This window comes from Pinus tabuliformis, chromosome 2_1, assembly GCF_031772625.1.
Source record: "Pinus tabuliformis cultivar Carrire ecotype Pingquan chromosome 2_1, CPIR1, whole genome shotgun sequence".
In the NCBI taxonomy this organism is placed as follows: domain Eukaryota; kingdom Viridiplantae; phylum Streptophyta; class Pinopsida; order Pinales; family Pinaceae; genus Pinus; species Pinus tabuliformis.
Window position 1 is genome coordinate 901,813,111 of NC_142299.1, and position 15,779 is coordinate 901,828,889.

The 15,779-nt window shown below is 40.2% G+C and overlaps 1 protein-coding gene across 1 annotated transcript; it reads left to right on the plus strand.

Annotated features, from left to right (window-relative positions):
* The first annotated feature begins 208 nt into the window (after positions 1–208).
* Positions 209–700, plus strand: LOC149203566 (uncharacterized). Its single transcript, XM_089401920.1, has one exon. It carries the CDS (start codon positions 209–211, stop codon positions 698–700), a length of 492 nt encoding a protein of 163 aa, XP_089258046.1.
* The last annotated feature ends 15,079 nt before the right edge of the window (positions 701–15,779 follow it).

The following is a 15,779-nucleotide window of genomic DNA, read 5'->3' on the forward strand; positions in this document are numbered from 1 at the left end:
TTTTACGGAAGTCCCTCCCATATCGGGGGTCTTTCCTTTTGAACCCCTCTTGGACATTCCGACACTTGAGACCGACCCTACCCAAGGTTCCCATCAGAATTCCATACCCGATGAAGGAACCCGAAAAGTGAAGAAACAAAGGGTCCTGAAACCAAAATCATTGGAGGTATTCCTGAGCTTGGGCGAGGATTTCCAGTGGAGCGAGGCGATGGACACAGCCGAGCGAGTGCTGGTTGGAAGAGTCAGGGGCCGTTTCTACAGTGCCACTAGATTGAAGCAGTGGGCCACAGAGGTTTGGGGGCATCATCTAGCCGAACCACCGGTGGTTCAAAATTTTGTTAAAGGATGGTTCGCACTTTGTTTCACCAGGGCAGAGCACACCAACTGGGTACTTTCAGTGGTATGGCATATTGAACAAGCATCGGTGCTCCTTCGGAGGTGGACACCACTTTTCGACCCAGAAAGAGAACAGTTGGGAGCAAGCCCTCTCTGGGTCAGACTACTTGGCTTGCCTCTACAGTTCTGGTCAGAGGACATCTTTAGGCGTATTGGGAACTCCTTGGGAACATACCTGGAGTATGATAAATCCTATCTCTCGACAGGAAGGATGGCGTATGCAAGGATACTGGTACACATTGATACTAGCGATGGGCTTCAGGAATATATCACAATTCAATGGAGGAATTTCTCTCGGAGATAGAACCTGGATTATGAAGGGGTTCCATTCAGATGTAGGAGATGCCACAAGTTTGGGCATCTCTACAAGGACTGCCCTCTCAATAAAAACAAGGATAGGGGAGAAGCTGGAAGGAAAATTCCTCCAAATGCAGATCAGGAACAGGGGGATAAACCCCTCAACAAAGAAGATGGGAACCAAGGTGACCCACCTCATGTGGACATGACACCCTCACAGGGGACCCCGAAGAAATGAGGCAGGCCTCCACTTCGACCTCCCTCTCCTCCTCTCACCAGGGCAAGAGTGGTTGCTGAGTTGGTGGTTTCTTTGGGTATGATTCCAAACTCTCCTAATCCCTCTAATATGCATGCTTTCAATGGATTAAATGTTTTTTCGGTTTCTTGTTAATTAAATGGAATCGTGAACCCTCCCTCTCAACCCTCTCTGGCAGTCTCTTCTCCCTCACCTGATCACAACTCCTCTGACGCCTGTCCATCACTCCCGAATCCCCCCCCATCACCACTCCTATACCTATTGTTGTCCCCACCTCCCCTCAGTATCATACTCGATCCAAGGCCAAGCAGAAGTTAAAAACCCTGGATCATATTGGCCTTGATCTATCTTTATCCCCTCTTCCTCCCAAGCTTCCAAGGGGTTGACCCTCCTCCCTCTCAAAGGCTCAACTTCGGGCTAGAGTAGATATAGCCTTAGGCAGACAATCAACCATTCACAGGGCACTTAGAGCATCGAATCCCTCATCTGAGCCCCCCTCATGAAGATTGCCTCCTTCAATTGTAGAGGGTTGGCTAGACCCAATAAAAAACTAGCCCTCCGCAAAATGATACTTTCCTTTCCTGTTGATGTTAGCTTCCTACAAGAAATGTTGGGATCTGTAGACACCATACACACCTTCTCGAAGCTATGCTACCTAGATGGATATTTGTAGGTATAGATGCTAATGGCAGATCTGGTGGCCTAGCCCTGGGATTCAACACCCGCTTCATAAAACTCGGTACCTGCTGGGAAGGTCTTGGACATATTGGGGCAGACCTTTTTTCATCTGAATTGGGCTTGGAGGTGCGAGTCATAAATGTTTATGGGCCTTGCCAACACAGACCTGCCTTCTGGGACCATCTCCTAGGCTCAGAAGTTTTTCAGAAAGATTACTTAATCATGGGAGGGGACTTGAATTTCTCCATTGGACACTCAGAGTGATGGGGTCATCATGCACAACTGGATCCTTTATCTGCATACTCCCATAATTTGTTGGACATCCCTTCTGCCAAGCTCGTACCTACTTGGAGGAACAATAGAGCCGGTGAGGATTGTCTTGCTCGAAGACTCGATCGCTTCCTTATAAAGGAAGGACTTCTGACCTTGGGTTTTCTTCATAGACAATGGGTGGGATCGGGAGGGGTCTCTGATCATCTACCTATTTACATGGAAATCAGTAGGGGACCTCGGAAACCCAAGGGACCTTTTAAGTTCATCTCCTCTTGGCTTAAAGACCCCACATATAATCAAATGATCAAGGATTTCTAGAAGGCACATCCCCTGGGTGCTGGTGGGAACATAACAGAGGGATTCACCCACAATCTCACTGAGTTGAAGAGACTATCCAAATCCTGGGCCCACAATAAGAGAATAAAATATGATCAAACTCTATTGAATGCCAAGAAAGAAATCGCTGAGATTGAAAAAGACCTGGAAGGGGCCTACAGAGTGATCGACCAAAGGAACAGACTTACTGAACTATATGCCACCAGAAGGAAAATCCTTAAGGAACGCGAAGAAGTTTGGAGACTGCGAAGTAGGGCGATCTAGCTGCTTGAGGGAGATGACAATACAAAGTTCTATCACAAGTTTGCAAATGGAAGGAAAGCCATCAATACCATCTAGCAACTCTCGAATGAGCAAGGTCACATTGTCAATACTTTCCCTCAGTTGGCTTCTCTAGCGAACTCTCACTTTAAACAAACCTACAGGGCCCCCCCTGTTGCAAATCTTGTTGAGATCATTCAAGTAGCTCAATTATTCCCTCGCTTTGTGGATCAGGAGGCAGGCAAGGAATTGACCAAGGAGATTACTATCGGAGAATTAGAAGCCACGATCAAATGGTTTAAGAGGGACAAGAGCCCAAGGCCGGACGGATGGTCGATCGAGTTCTATTCAGCTTTCTTTGAAACCCTGGGGGAGGACCTTCTTAAATTCATTGAACACTCCAGATCCAGTGGAAATATTATTGAATCCTTCACCTCCACCTTCATCGCCCTCATCCCGAACTCTGACAACCCCACTACCTTTGATGACTACATACCTATATCATTATGCAACTGCATCTATAAGATTGTGGCAAATGTTACTGAAAATTGGATGTGACCTATACTATCCAAGTATATCTTGCCGAAGCAATTTTCCTTCCTACAAGATCGCCAAATCCATGAAGCAGTGGGAACTACCCAAGAGGTACTTCACTCTTTACACTCCAAGAAAATCAAAGGTATGATCCTAAAGGTAGATCTTTCAAAAGCTTTTGATAGAGAAAACTGGTTGTATATTAGAATGCTTTTAACCCACCTAGGGTTCCCTTTTGATTTCATAAAATGGATCATGAGCTGCATCACTAACATACCTTTCAGCATGCTTATCAACGGGGTAGCTTCTACCTTTTTTTATTCTACAAGAGGTCTCTGACAAGGTTGCCCCCTATCCCCTCTGCTTTTTCTATTGATAATGGAAGGTCTTAGCAGGCTGGTCAAAGAAGAATTCAGAAGAGGCAGACTAAAGGGAATAAAAATCACGGATGAGTGCACTTTAACTCATCTGTTATTTGTGGACGATGTCCTTCTATTTCTTAATGGAAGCATTGGAGACCTGACAATCATGAAGAACACAATAGCTTTATTCCAAACAACCACGAGCATGACTATAAATTGCAACAAGTTGACCCTCACAGAGGCAGGATGTACTCCCCATGAAATACATTATGCGTTGCAAAGGTTCCAGTACACTCTCCTTAGGCTGGAAGATGGTCTCAGATATCTGGGCTACAAGTTGAAACCTCTAGGATACAAGATTACAGATTGGACTTGGCTCATTTCCAAAATGGAGAAAAGACTAAACATCTGGTACTACAAATACCTCTCTAGATACCTCTCTAGGGTAGGAAAACTTACTCTCATTAAATTAGTCCTAAAGGCCACCCCGGTTTACTGGATGTCACTGGAATGGATTCCCCGAAGTATACTATCAGGGATCCAGGCCTTATGTTGTAGATTCCTTTGGAAGGGACAACATTCAGGAAAAATATTCGCATGGGTAAAGTGGGAGGCCATAAATCTTCCCAGGAAATGGGGAGGATGGGGCATAAAGAAATTAGAAGACTTATCCACATCTCTAGCAGTGAAACTAGGATGGAAACTTATTACAAAAAATAGCTTATGGACTAAGGTGGCATGGTCAAAATATATTTCCCCCTCAAACCTGATGGATTGGATAAGCCAAACACAGAGATTACATTCAGGGGTTTCAATTATATGGAAGGCGGTAATAAAATCACTTGACATCATCAGGGCTAGCATCACATGGAAAATTCAGTCCGGAATGAAAGTAAGGATTGGTCTAGACCCATGGATTGGATGTGGGAACATCTATAGGCTTCCAGATGACCTCAGATCTTTCCTTAGAGACAACAACATCACTCATATTGGCCACATATCAGACTTGGAGCGCTCCACCCCATTTCAGCAAGCCTGGAAAACAACCCCGAGATTAAATATTCCCCATCAATGGACACAACAATGGAATACCTTCATCAGGGCCCTCACTGAGGCACATGTTTGGATTAGGGAGGAAGAAGATGAAGTCATATGGGCTCTCTCAAAATCAGGGAAATACACACCTAAGGAGGGATATCTAGTTCTAGCTGAAGATCGTCACCCACAAGTTCTAGAGTCATGGTGGAAGCATCTATGGAAGCTAAAGTCCCCCCCCAGGAGCAGACTTCTCATGTGGACTATACTCAAGAACAAAATCCCCACTGGAGACAATCTACTTAAGCGAGCTCATCATGGCCCTTTCTAGTGCCACCTATGTAAATGCAACAATGAATCTGCATCACATCTTTTTATTGAATGTCTGGCTGCCCGAGAGTTATGGCAATCGATCACAATAGTGATTTCTTCCTCGACAAGGTGGCAAGGTGTTTCTGTAATGGAAGCTTGGTCGAATTGGTGGACAAGCGCTTGCCCTCAAAAACTCAAAAATCTCCCATTACTTATATGTTGGGGACTATGGATAGCTCGTAATAACCTCATTTTCCAAAACACCTCGCCACACTGGCCCTCCATCGCCTCCTGAATCATCTTCGACTACTCCTTCATTCCGAACGATGAAGAGACAACCCGACCTCAAACCATGATACCCGAATCTATTGACCATACAAAGCCTTGGGCTTACTTTGATGGGTATGCCTAGGAGGACAGATGCGGGGGAGGGGCCATTCTTCACCTCTCTAATACTCACTCCCTCCATATACAGATGGGTCTAGGGGAGGTACCAATAATTTCGCAGAACTATCTTTTGCAAAATTCCTCATACAACATGCACTGCAAATCCAATGTCGAGACCTTCAACTCTTTGGTGACTCAAAAATTGTTTGTGATTGGATTAACAAAAAATCTAGATGCTCTACATACACACTATCACACATTCTGGAAGAAGCTCATTGTCTTATTACTTATTTTGACACTTTTACATGTCATCACATTTTCAGGGAGCGAAATGCAGATGCTGACAGATTATCCAAAGAAGTCGCGCACAGGCCATCAGGCACTTGGATGATCCAAGAACACAGAGAAGGAAATTTCTACCAGTACTACCACTAGCCCTTCATGGACATAGATGCTATAGAAAGCTCACAGGGAGCTTAGAACATAAATTTTTGCCTTAAATTACCATCTGTAAATATCCATATGTTTATTTTCTTCTCGGTCTTTCAACAAGAACCATGGACACGCTATATAACTACAAACTTTATGTTATGTTATTTTTTTGGTAAAACAATATGATGAACATTATCAGAAAAGGATGCCTCCCTGTGTGGATAAAAGGCATCACTTTTTGGTTTTCTTTTTTTGGAACATAATTATCTGACAGACACTGCCTCTTACAACATATGCATATGCATATACAGCATGTAATTTTTATATATCAATGAAAATTACGTTTTTTCCAAAGGGAAAAAAAATTTACCTTCATATCTTACAAGGTTTTCTTAATCCATAAAATATGAGTGCAAGTATACGCTACTGCAATGTACTTTGCCTCTAGAGTAGAGAGATAAATTGATGTTTGTTTCTTGCTCAACCATGCCACCAGGAATTCTTTGAGAGAGGAAGAACCTCCACTTGTGATTTTCATGTAATCTACATTCGTTTACCTTAGTGATACCATAATCCATAATCCATTATTACAACTATCAAACATCTAATTGTTGTTTTTTCTACTAGGAGATGACTTTGTTTGTGGGCTGATTGAAGTCTTCCAATAACACCAACAACTTGCATAATATCTGGTCTTGAACCTGTTGAATATACGAATCTTACAATAAGTGGCCTATACAATGTCTGATCGACATCTGATGACTCATCATCTTTGTTGAGATTGAATCCAGTGACCATTCGAGTACTGACAAGTGAGAATTCTTCCATGATCTGAATTTGAAACTACTTGAAATTTGTTTGCAAGGTATTCAATTCAGAATTAAACATGTTTAAAAGATTTCCATGTCTTGCAGAAAGAAAACACATGAAATTTTCAGCTGTTCATGACCTATTTAAGCATAGTAGAGTTATTTCCTTTTACTATTTAACAGATTAAAACGAATTTGTTCTGCAAAATAAATCAACCACAAATGCAAAAGAAGTTGATAAAGCAGTTGACCCCCTCCAGGGCTACGTCTGTTGGGTCCAAAGCTCCCAACCGGACTTGTCCTTGTTTTTATTTGAAAATACAGCTGAATAGAAGCATCTACAGGTGAAATAGATGGAAAAAATGGATTCAGAACACTTGAATCCTTCAGGATTGACTATTGGATCACCTCCAATGGATACCTGCAACCCTATACAGTCTTCACAAAACTGGGCCCTGGTGGCTCCTAGAACTTTCACGGCTCCAAAACCTCTGCAAATGACCTCAGATGGCTGTGAGACCTACACCAATGGCTTCAGAACATCGAAAATACCCAAAATCAAAAACAAATTCGTCCAAAACCGACTTTCCTAGCCAAAGTTATGACTATTTAAAGTTTCTCCAGTTTGCCCCTAGAAAAACTCCAGCTAACTTTAGTTAACTCCAGATAGCTCCGCCAATTATGGCGGGTCCGCCAAATTTGGCGCTCCTGCCAAAATTCCGCCAACTTAACTGCAGTTACATTTAATGTTTGGGTGGTTGCCTCGGATTTCGTGCTAGCGGAATATTCTTTTTTTAATTTTTTTTTTGAAAAATTAAAATTTCTAATGTTATGGACAAATTCTTCTTTTTGCCATAACTTCCTCATACGGCGACCGTTTTTCGAACCGTTTGTGGCGCCAGAATCGGGAAGACGAGAACTTTCTAGTTATTCAACTTTGAACCAGTTCTAAGCACTTTAAATTTTGAGTATTTTACGACACTTAGGACATGAGCACCTGATCATGCCTCCCCATTAGGAAGCTTTTGGACCCCAAAAGCCTTCAACTACTTGTTAAAGAGGTGAGGGTACAACTCCCTCACTCTGTCCACCTCCATTCACTTTGCCTTGTTCGGTTTGTTGCCTTTGAAACCAACCCGAACATAATCTACACTGCCCCTCCTTGAAGTGCGTGTCCTTCTGTCAAGGATTGTATCTTCTTTCAGCTCATCTAAGAATTCTGGCGAGAAATCTTCTATAGATGGCAGCTGAACAACATTTTCATGATCAGAAATCAAAGGAGGTTCATACAAACGTAAGTTCTCCACATTGACAACAGAATACATTTGCATGTAGGAAGGAAAATCTAATTGAAAAGCATTATTTCCAACCTTCTTGAGGATTTTGAATGGACCATAACGAATAGGTTTCAACTTTTTAACTTCTCCTTGCATCCTTTCCTTACTAATGTACAGCCATACCTCATCCCCTTCTTGAAACTTGTGATCGACTCTATGCTTGTCGTGTCTTTCCTTGTACTTTCCTTGACTCTTCTCAAGCTGTTCTTGAATTTGCTGATGTATTTGCTGAATTCTTTCAATGAATGAACGAGCTTTGCCAATATCACTATGTCCCTCAATGGCAACATATTTCTCAAGAATGAAATCAAGAGGTGATTTTGGCAAGTAACCAAAACAAGCTTCAAACGGTGAGGTGTTTGTGGAAGAGTGCTTGGCACGATTGTAAGCATGCTGTATGTAGTGCAAATGTTCATCCCAAAGCTTGGGGTGTTTGCTGCAATAACCTCTCAAGAGGTGCACAATGGTTCTGTTCACAACTTCGGTTTGTCCATCTGTTTGCGGATGGAAAGCAATACTTTTCTTCAACTTTGTGTCCATCATCTCCCATAGGTTGGACCAAAAATTCCCCACAAATCTAGAATCCCTGTCACTAATAATGGAAGTAGGCAAACCAAAGTGAATCCATACATGATGAAAAAATAATTCAGCAGTTTGTTCAGCAGTTATAGTTTTCTTACAAGACATAAGTATACACATTTTGCTGAAACAAACAACTACTACATATAAATAATCATGCTGCTTTCGAGATTTTGGAAAACCTCCTACAAAATCCATAGAGATGCTCTCCCATGGTCTAGAAGGTACCGGCAAAGGAGTATACAAACCAAGCTTCCTGTTGCTAGGCTTTCTTGTAGCACATAATGAACAACCTCTTATGAACCTTGAAACAGAATCTACCATGCGAGGCTAATAGCAATACCTCTGTAGATGTGCAACTGTTTTGCTCACACCAAAATGGCCAGCAATAAGAGAAGAATGAGCTTCTCTTATGACATTTATCCTCTCCCCCTGTGGTATACACAACTTGCCCAAATGAAACAGCAAATTGTTATGCATGTGATAGTCATTTTCCTCTACATGATTTCCTTTACTCAAGTTAGCATACACATCTTTAAAGTCATCATCAGATGCATATTGTTCTATGTAACTATCATGTACAATGGAATCATTCTTAAGTAAAGTAACAGCACCAATAATAGGCCTTGAAAGCATATCAACAACCTTATTCAAAGTACCTTTCTTATACCTTATTACCAAATGGAACTGTTGCAAGAAGCCCATCCATCTGAAGTGTCGTGACTATTGTAACTTGCTTTGTGATTGCAAGTACTGTAAGGGCTGATGGTCGGTATGTATAACAGTTTCTTTGCCCATCAAGTAGTGTTTCCACTTTTTGACGCTTTGTACCAACGCATACAACTCCTTATCATATGTAGGATAATTTACAACAACACCATTAAAAGTTTCAGAATGAAAAGCAATAGGCTTACCATGTTGTAGAAGAACTGCACCCATAGCATAATCACTAGCATCGGTTTGTATCTCAAATGGTTGTCTCAAATCCGGTAATGCAAGGACTAGAGCTGAACTAATCTTCTCTTTCAAAGATTTGAAAGCTTTTTGCTGCTTGCCTCCCCATTGGAAAGCATGCTTCACACTTGTCACTGCATGCATAGGAGTTGCTATAGAAGAGAAGTTAGAGATAAACTTCCTCCAATATTGAGCTGCACCCAAAAAACTTATTACCTATGTTATGGATTTGGGAGTAGGCCACTTCACAATAGCCTCAATCTTAGCAGGATCAATTCTCAAAGCACCTCCTCCTACTATGTGTCCCAAATAAACCAAAGAAGTCTTTCCAAATTCACACTTTGACATTTTAAGAAATAATTGATTCTTCTTCAAAACATCAAGTACTTTTCTAACATGCATGACATGATCTTCTCTAGACTTGCTGAAAATTAAGATGTCATCTAAGTAGACAATAACAAAATCATCAAGAAAAGGACGCAAGACATCATCCATTACCCGCATGAAAGTTGCAGGTGCATTGCACAAACCAAACAGCATCACAAGCCACTCAAAGAGTCCTTGTTTGGTTTTAAAGGCTGTCTTCCAAATGTCGCTTTCTTCAATTCTTACTTGATGATATCCATTGCGCAAGTCTAGCTTAGTGAAATATCGAGCATCTTTCAGCTGATCTAGCAAATCATCTATCCTTGGGAGTGGGTAACGATTCTTGACCGTTATCTTGTTCAAGGCCCTGAAATCAACACACATATGCCAAGTGCCATCTTTCTTTGGAATCAATACAATCGGTGACCCACATGGCGAAGTACTTGGCCTTATGAAACCCTTGTCCAACAAGTCCTTGATTTGCTTCTTTATTTCAGCATTCTCCATAATAGACATGTGGTACATGCCTATGTTTGGAAGAGGACAATCTGGATGCAAATGGATTTCATGTTGAATCTCCTTCTTAGGAGGCAAACCTGTAGGCTCCTGAAACATCTCATGATATGCATCAACTACATCATACAGATCTGATTTAAGTTTTGGATCACAATTGTCAAATGACTCATGATTCACATCAACCTTGGGCTTAATCATAAGAAGAACAAAATTCTTACTTGAATTGACCAGCCTTTTTACCTGTCCTACATTCACCATTGCTATATTTGTCTTCTTACGATGAGCTCTAATAATGAACTCCTTGCCATCTTTGAAAAAATGATATTTGTTTTCATGGCGATGAAAGATAGCTTTCCGGTCAAACAAGTAAGGACTTCCCAAAACAATTCCTGCTATATCAAAAGGTACCACATCAAGTTCAACTGTGTCAATAAAATGTGCAGTAATTGCAAAGCGCAATGTGCACTTTCTTGAAACTTGTAAATTTGCATCCTTGCAAATCCATCCAAGTGGATATGGCTTCGGATGTGGAACGGTCTCAAGTTTAAGCTGCTTGACCAAGTCCTCTGATATAAGGTTTGCTTGTGACCCACTATCAAAAAGTGTGTCAATTTTAGTATGTTTTGAAATCACCCTCACATGAAACAGTTCAATTCTTTCTTCCTCATTAGGAGCTTGTACATGGCAGTTTGAGGTGCTAGTGCTGGCTTGAGTTTCAAATTCTTTTCCCTTCAAGTTTTTCAAACCCATGGCTGTAATTTTGGTTTCATCACCCGAATCTTCCCCTAAATCTTGTGGTGTAGATGTAGTAGCAGCAGTTTTTTGTTTCCCTTTGGATTTGTTAAATTGAGGTCTTTTTTCAGGATATAATTTCCAACAGTTTTTCTCCTCATGACCTGGTTTAGAACAGTGTTTACAGATCACTTTCTCACTCTCCTGTTTGACAGATACATTCTTTTTGCCCTTTCCCTTGGAGGTTTTCTCTTTGTTTTTCCCCTTGGGGGGCTTGTTTCTACCCTCTTCAAATGTGTTTTTTCCCTTGCCTCTAAATGGGTAGCTTGGACACAAACCTCGTCCAGGCTAGTAGGGTTAAACATCAAGATGGTGTGTCTAAGGTAGCTATGCAAGCCACCAATGTATTTCAGCAAGGTTTCTTGGGTCTGTAAATCTACCCCTAACAAGAGAGCTCTTCTCCTGAATTCTTGGGTGTAGTCTTGGACACTCTGACCCTTAAGTTGTCTGAAATTTTGCCAATTCATAATGGCTTTCTGCATGTGAGCAAGAGGATAAAATTGTTTTCTAATGGCTAACAGAAATTCAGGCCATGTTAAGGTAACCTTACCAAATTTTTTGATCTCCTCTTTAGTCTTGGCCTCCCACCAGACCAGTGCTGCTCCATCCATTCTCAAAGAAGCCAACTGAATCTTTGTGGCATCATCATGCATATTTTGGATCCTCAAGTAAACTTCCAATAGCCTAATCCAGTTGTCAAGCTTTTTTGCATTCACTTCACCATTAAACATAGGTAATTCGAATTTTACATCAAGCTTCAAAAAAGGACTTTTTCCAGAGGATCTATGCTTATGAACAGAAGAAGACGAGGATGAAGAGGAAGAAGGTGAAGATGGGGGTGGTGGATCACCATTTCCTCCATGTCCTTTCTTGGAATGATCATCATCCTTCTTACCTCCTGAAGAGCCCTCTCCTTCATGTGGATGTTTGGACCCTTCTCCAGCCAATTTCTCATTTCTTTCTTGGTACAATATCCTCACCATTTCAGTGAGGTCCAAGAAAGCCTTTCTGAAGACTCTTTCTTCTTCTCTTGGATCTGTCTCTATAGGAATTTCTCCTTCATGTTCAAACATCCTTGAAGCTTCTGCTGAGACTCTTGAGGGTGAAATTGAAGGTGGAGGTGATGGCTCTCTGACCTTCCTTGACTGAGGATTCTCTCGTTCTCTAGTCAACTGTCCTTCCCCTCTTTTGAGTTTCAACCTGGTAAGCATCAATACTTTGCAAGACAGTTAGAAGATCTTTGCACAAAAACCCTGAGCTCTGATACCAACTTGATCTGAATTTGAAACTACTTGAAATTTGTTTGCAAGGTATTCAATTCAGAATTAAACATGTTTAAAAGATTTCCATGTCTTGCAGAAAGAAAACACATGAAATTTTCAGTTGTTCATGACCCATTTAAGCATAGCAGAGTTATTTCCTTTTACTATTTAACACATTAAAACGAATTTTTTCTGCAAAATAAATCAACCACAAATGCAAAAGAAGTTGATAAAGCAGTTCACCCCCTCCAGGGCTACGTCTGCTGGGTCCAAAGCTCCCAACCGGGCTTGTCCTTGTTTTTATTAAATGCTCAAATTGAAAATACATCTGAATAGAAGCATCTACAGGTGAAATAGATGGAAAAAATGGATTCAAAACGCTTGAATCCTTCAGGATTGACTATTGGATCACCTCCAATGGATACCTGCAACCCTATACAGTCTTCACAAAACTAGGCCCTAGTGGCTCCTAGAACTTTCACGGCTCCAAAACCTCTGAAAATGACCTCAGATGGCTGTAAGACCTGTACCAATGGCTTCAGAAGGTCGAAAATACCCAAAATCAAAAAAAAAATCGTCCAAAACCGACTTTCCTAGCCAAAGTTATGGCCATTTAAAGTTTCTCCAGTTTGCCCCTAGAAAAACTCCAGCTAACTTTAGTTAACTCCAGATAGCTCAACCAATTATGGCGGGTCCGCAAAATTTGGCGCACCTGCCAAAATTCCACCAACTTAACTGCAGTTACATTTAATGTTTGGGTGGTTGCCTCGGATTTCGTGCTGGCGGAATATTCTTTTTCTATTTTTTTTTTTTGAAAAATTAAAATTTCTAATGTTATGGACAAATTCTTCTTTTTGCCATAACTTCCTCATACGGCGACCGTTTTTCGAACCGTTTGCGGCGCCGGAATCGGGAAGATGAGCACTTTCCAGTCATTCAAATTTGAACTAGTTCTAATCACTTTAAATTTTGAGCATTTTACGACACTTAGGACATGAGCACCTAATCATTCCAATATTCCAAATTTCTTCGGTACTTCTTTGAGGTACTTTCCTTGGGATATGCATATTTCTTTTTTTAATCGTGTAATCTATAAACCAAGTAATTATGAAAGTTATCCAAGCATGGACATTTCAAATTCATTGTTCATATTATCTGCAAAATTTTGACTGAGTTCATCTACATCACTACCAAAAATAATATCGTCAACATAAACAACACAAATCAAATTTTTTTTTTTCAAACTTAATATGTAAGTTGTTTTCTATTGCCACTCTTTTGAATCCACATTGTATCATATATTTATCTAATATGGAATACCATGCCTTATGTTCTTCTTTAATACCATACAATGCCTTTTTCAACCTACATACATAATTAAAATGATATCACAACTAAAATCCTTTAGGTTTTTCAATTTAAACCTCTTCTTTAAGCTCACCATTCAATAAAGCTACTTTTACATCCATCTAATATATTTGAAACTTTTTGTGGCTTGAAAAATATAAAAACATTATGATAATCCCTAATCTAGCTATAGGAGAAAAGGTTTCATCGAAACTTAATCCTTCAACTTGAGCATAACCTTTGCATACTAATCTAACCTTATTTCTCACCACTTTTCCATTTGGAGAAATTAATAGAAATTTTCCAATACTCATGAAATCAAATTGAAATCAAGAGATTACAAATTTTCTCTACTATTTTGTGGAATGGAAATCACAATTTAGAAACACATGCAATGACATGAAACCATTTAAACACCACAAAAACACAATGATTTACAGGGGAACCCAACTAGGAAAATCCCCTCCACTACTTTTCATTAATCAGATGAGAATGAGAAACTATTACAATGTCTTGCTTCATTCCTGAAGCACAACCTACATTGTAAACCTATTCTCCTACTGACTGTCATACTCTAGCCAACATTTAGCCAATTCTAGGCCTCAACTAGCTCATATTTCTTTGCACAATCTTGGAATAAATTAGCTCCTAAAATATAGGAATTTCCTATTTTCTTGTGAAATTCCAAAGGAATGATTCACCTGCTTAACTTCTAAGCCTGTACACTCAACTAGTATACAATTAATAATTAAATGTTCCTTTTCCTCCACTTCAGCTACGAAATTCGAATTCCATGCATGTCTGGGCTATTTTTAGCTAATTGACTAGTTTAACTGAGAGATTGTCGAGTTAACAAGATTTCTACTACTCAACTAATCGTCAACTAACTGAACTAGTTACTTGAGCTCAGTTAACTGAGTCAAACTGAAAATAACTAAACTAGATTGCTAAATTTTAGCAATCACTACATACACAACTCTACTTCTAGCCTATAACTCGAATTCATTGAGTAAACTAGTAGACAAATCCATGTCACACAAGTTAACTGCAATCCAAATTATCTTGCTGATGTGGAAAATTGAATTACTAAATTTGACTAAGGCACAAGTCAAATTTATCCTTTATTTCTAGAATTTCTAACACCCCCTCTTAGCAAGAAAGGGATTTTGCACCACCCCTATCATGTACCCGTGGAGTTCCAATTTTCCTCTTGATAATTCCTTTGTCAAGATATCTACATCCTACTCCTCAATTGGAATGTAATGTAGCATCGTAATTCTCCTTTGCACACAATCACGCAAGTGATGGTACCTAATATCAATGTGCTTGGACCTATTATGAAATATTGGATTCTCATAGAGTTTAATACAACTCTAATTATCACAATAAATCACTTTCAGATCCATCTCTTGATTGAAAATAACCACAAGTATTGTCCTCATCCATATAGCCTCACATGCTACTTGACTTGTAGCCATGTATTCAAACGTTTGTTTCTTGATATACCAAGAAATAAATGCAGACCCAATTCTGAAGATAGAACCTAAAGTACTTTTCCTATTTGATGGACTCCCTGCCCAATCTACATTCGTGAAGCCTTGGAGCTTCATTCCCTTTTTCCTCCTATACCATAGACCATACTCTGTTGTGCCTTTGAGGTACCTCAACACATGCTTTTTTGCCTTCCAATACGACTTGGTAGGCTTCACCATCGCTTGACTCAACTGATTAACTGCATAGCATATGTATGACCTTGTGTTCACCAGATACATCAAGGATCCCACAAGATGTCTATAGATGGTAGCATCTACTACTTTTGCTAAAGAAGCACTCTCCTTCCTCCAGTTTGTAGTTAGAGGTGTGTCCATAGGCTTTCACTTATCCATGTGAAATCTCTGAACTATTTCAGAGGCATACTTCCCCTGACTCACAAACAACTCACCATCATCCTTCCATACTTCTGACCCAAGGAAGTAATGCATAAATCCCATGTCCTTCATCTAAAATTATCTCTCAAGTTCCTCCTTACAAGAGCGTATAAAATGGATCATGAGCTGCATCACTAAATTTCCATGGTCATGTTTCTTTCTTTTGGACAAATGTGATTTCTTTGAAAGTGGAACCTTGTAGTCCTTAACCAAATGACCATGCATGCGACATGATCTTCACTTGAATAGGATACCTACATAATCCAATGTATAAATTATTTCCTCCTTGATCCCTATCTCCATATCCTCTAGATACCCTTTTCTAACATC

Excerpts from the sequence above, each read along its gene's own strand:
- LOC149203566 (XM_089401920.1), top strand. The coding sequence starts at position 209 with ATGGACACAGCCGAGCGAGTGCTGGTTGGAAGAGTCAGGGGCCGTTTC.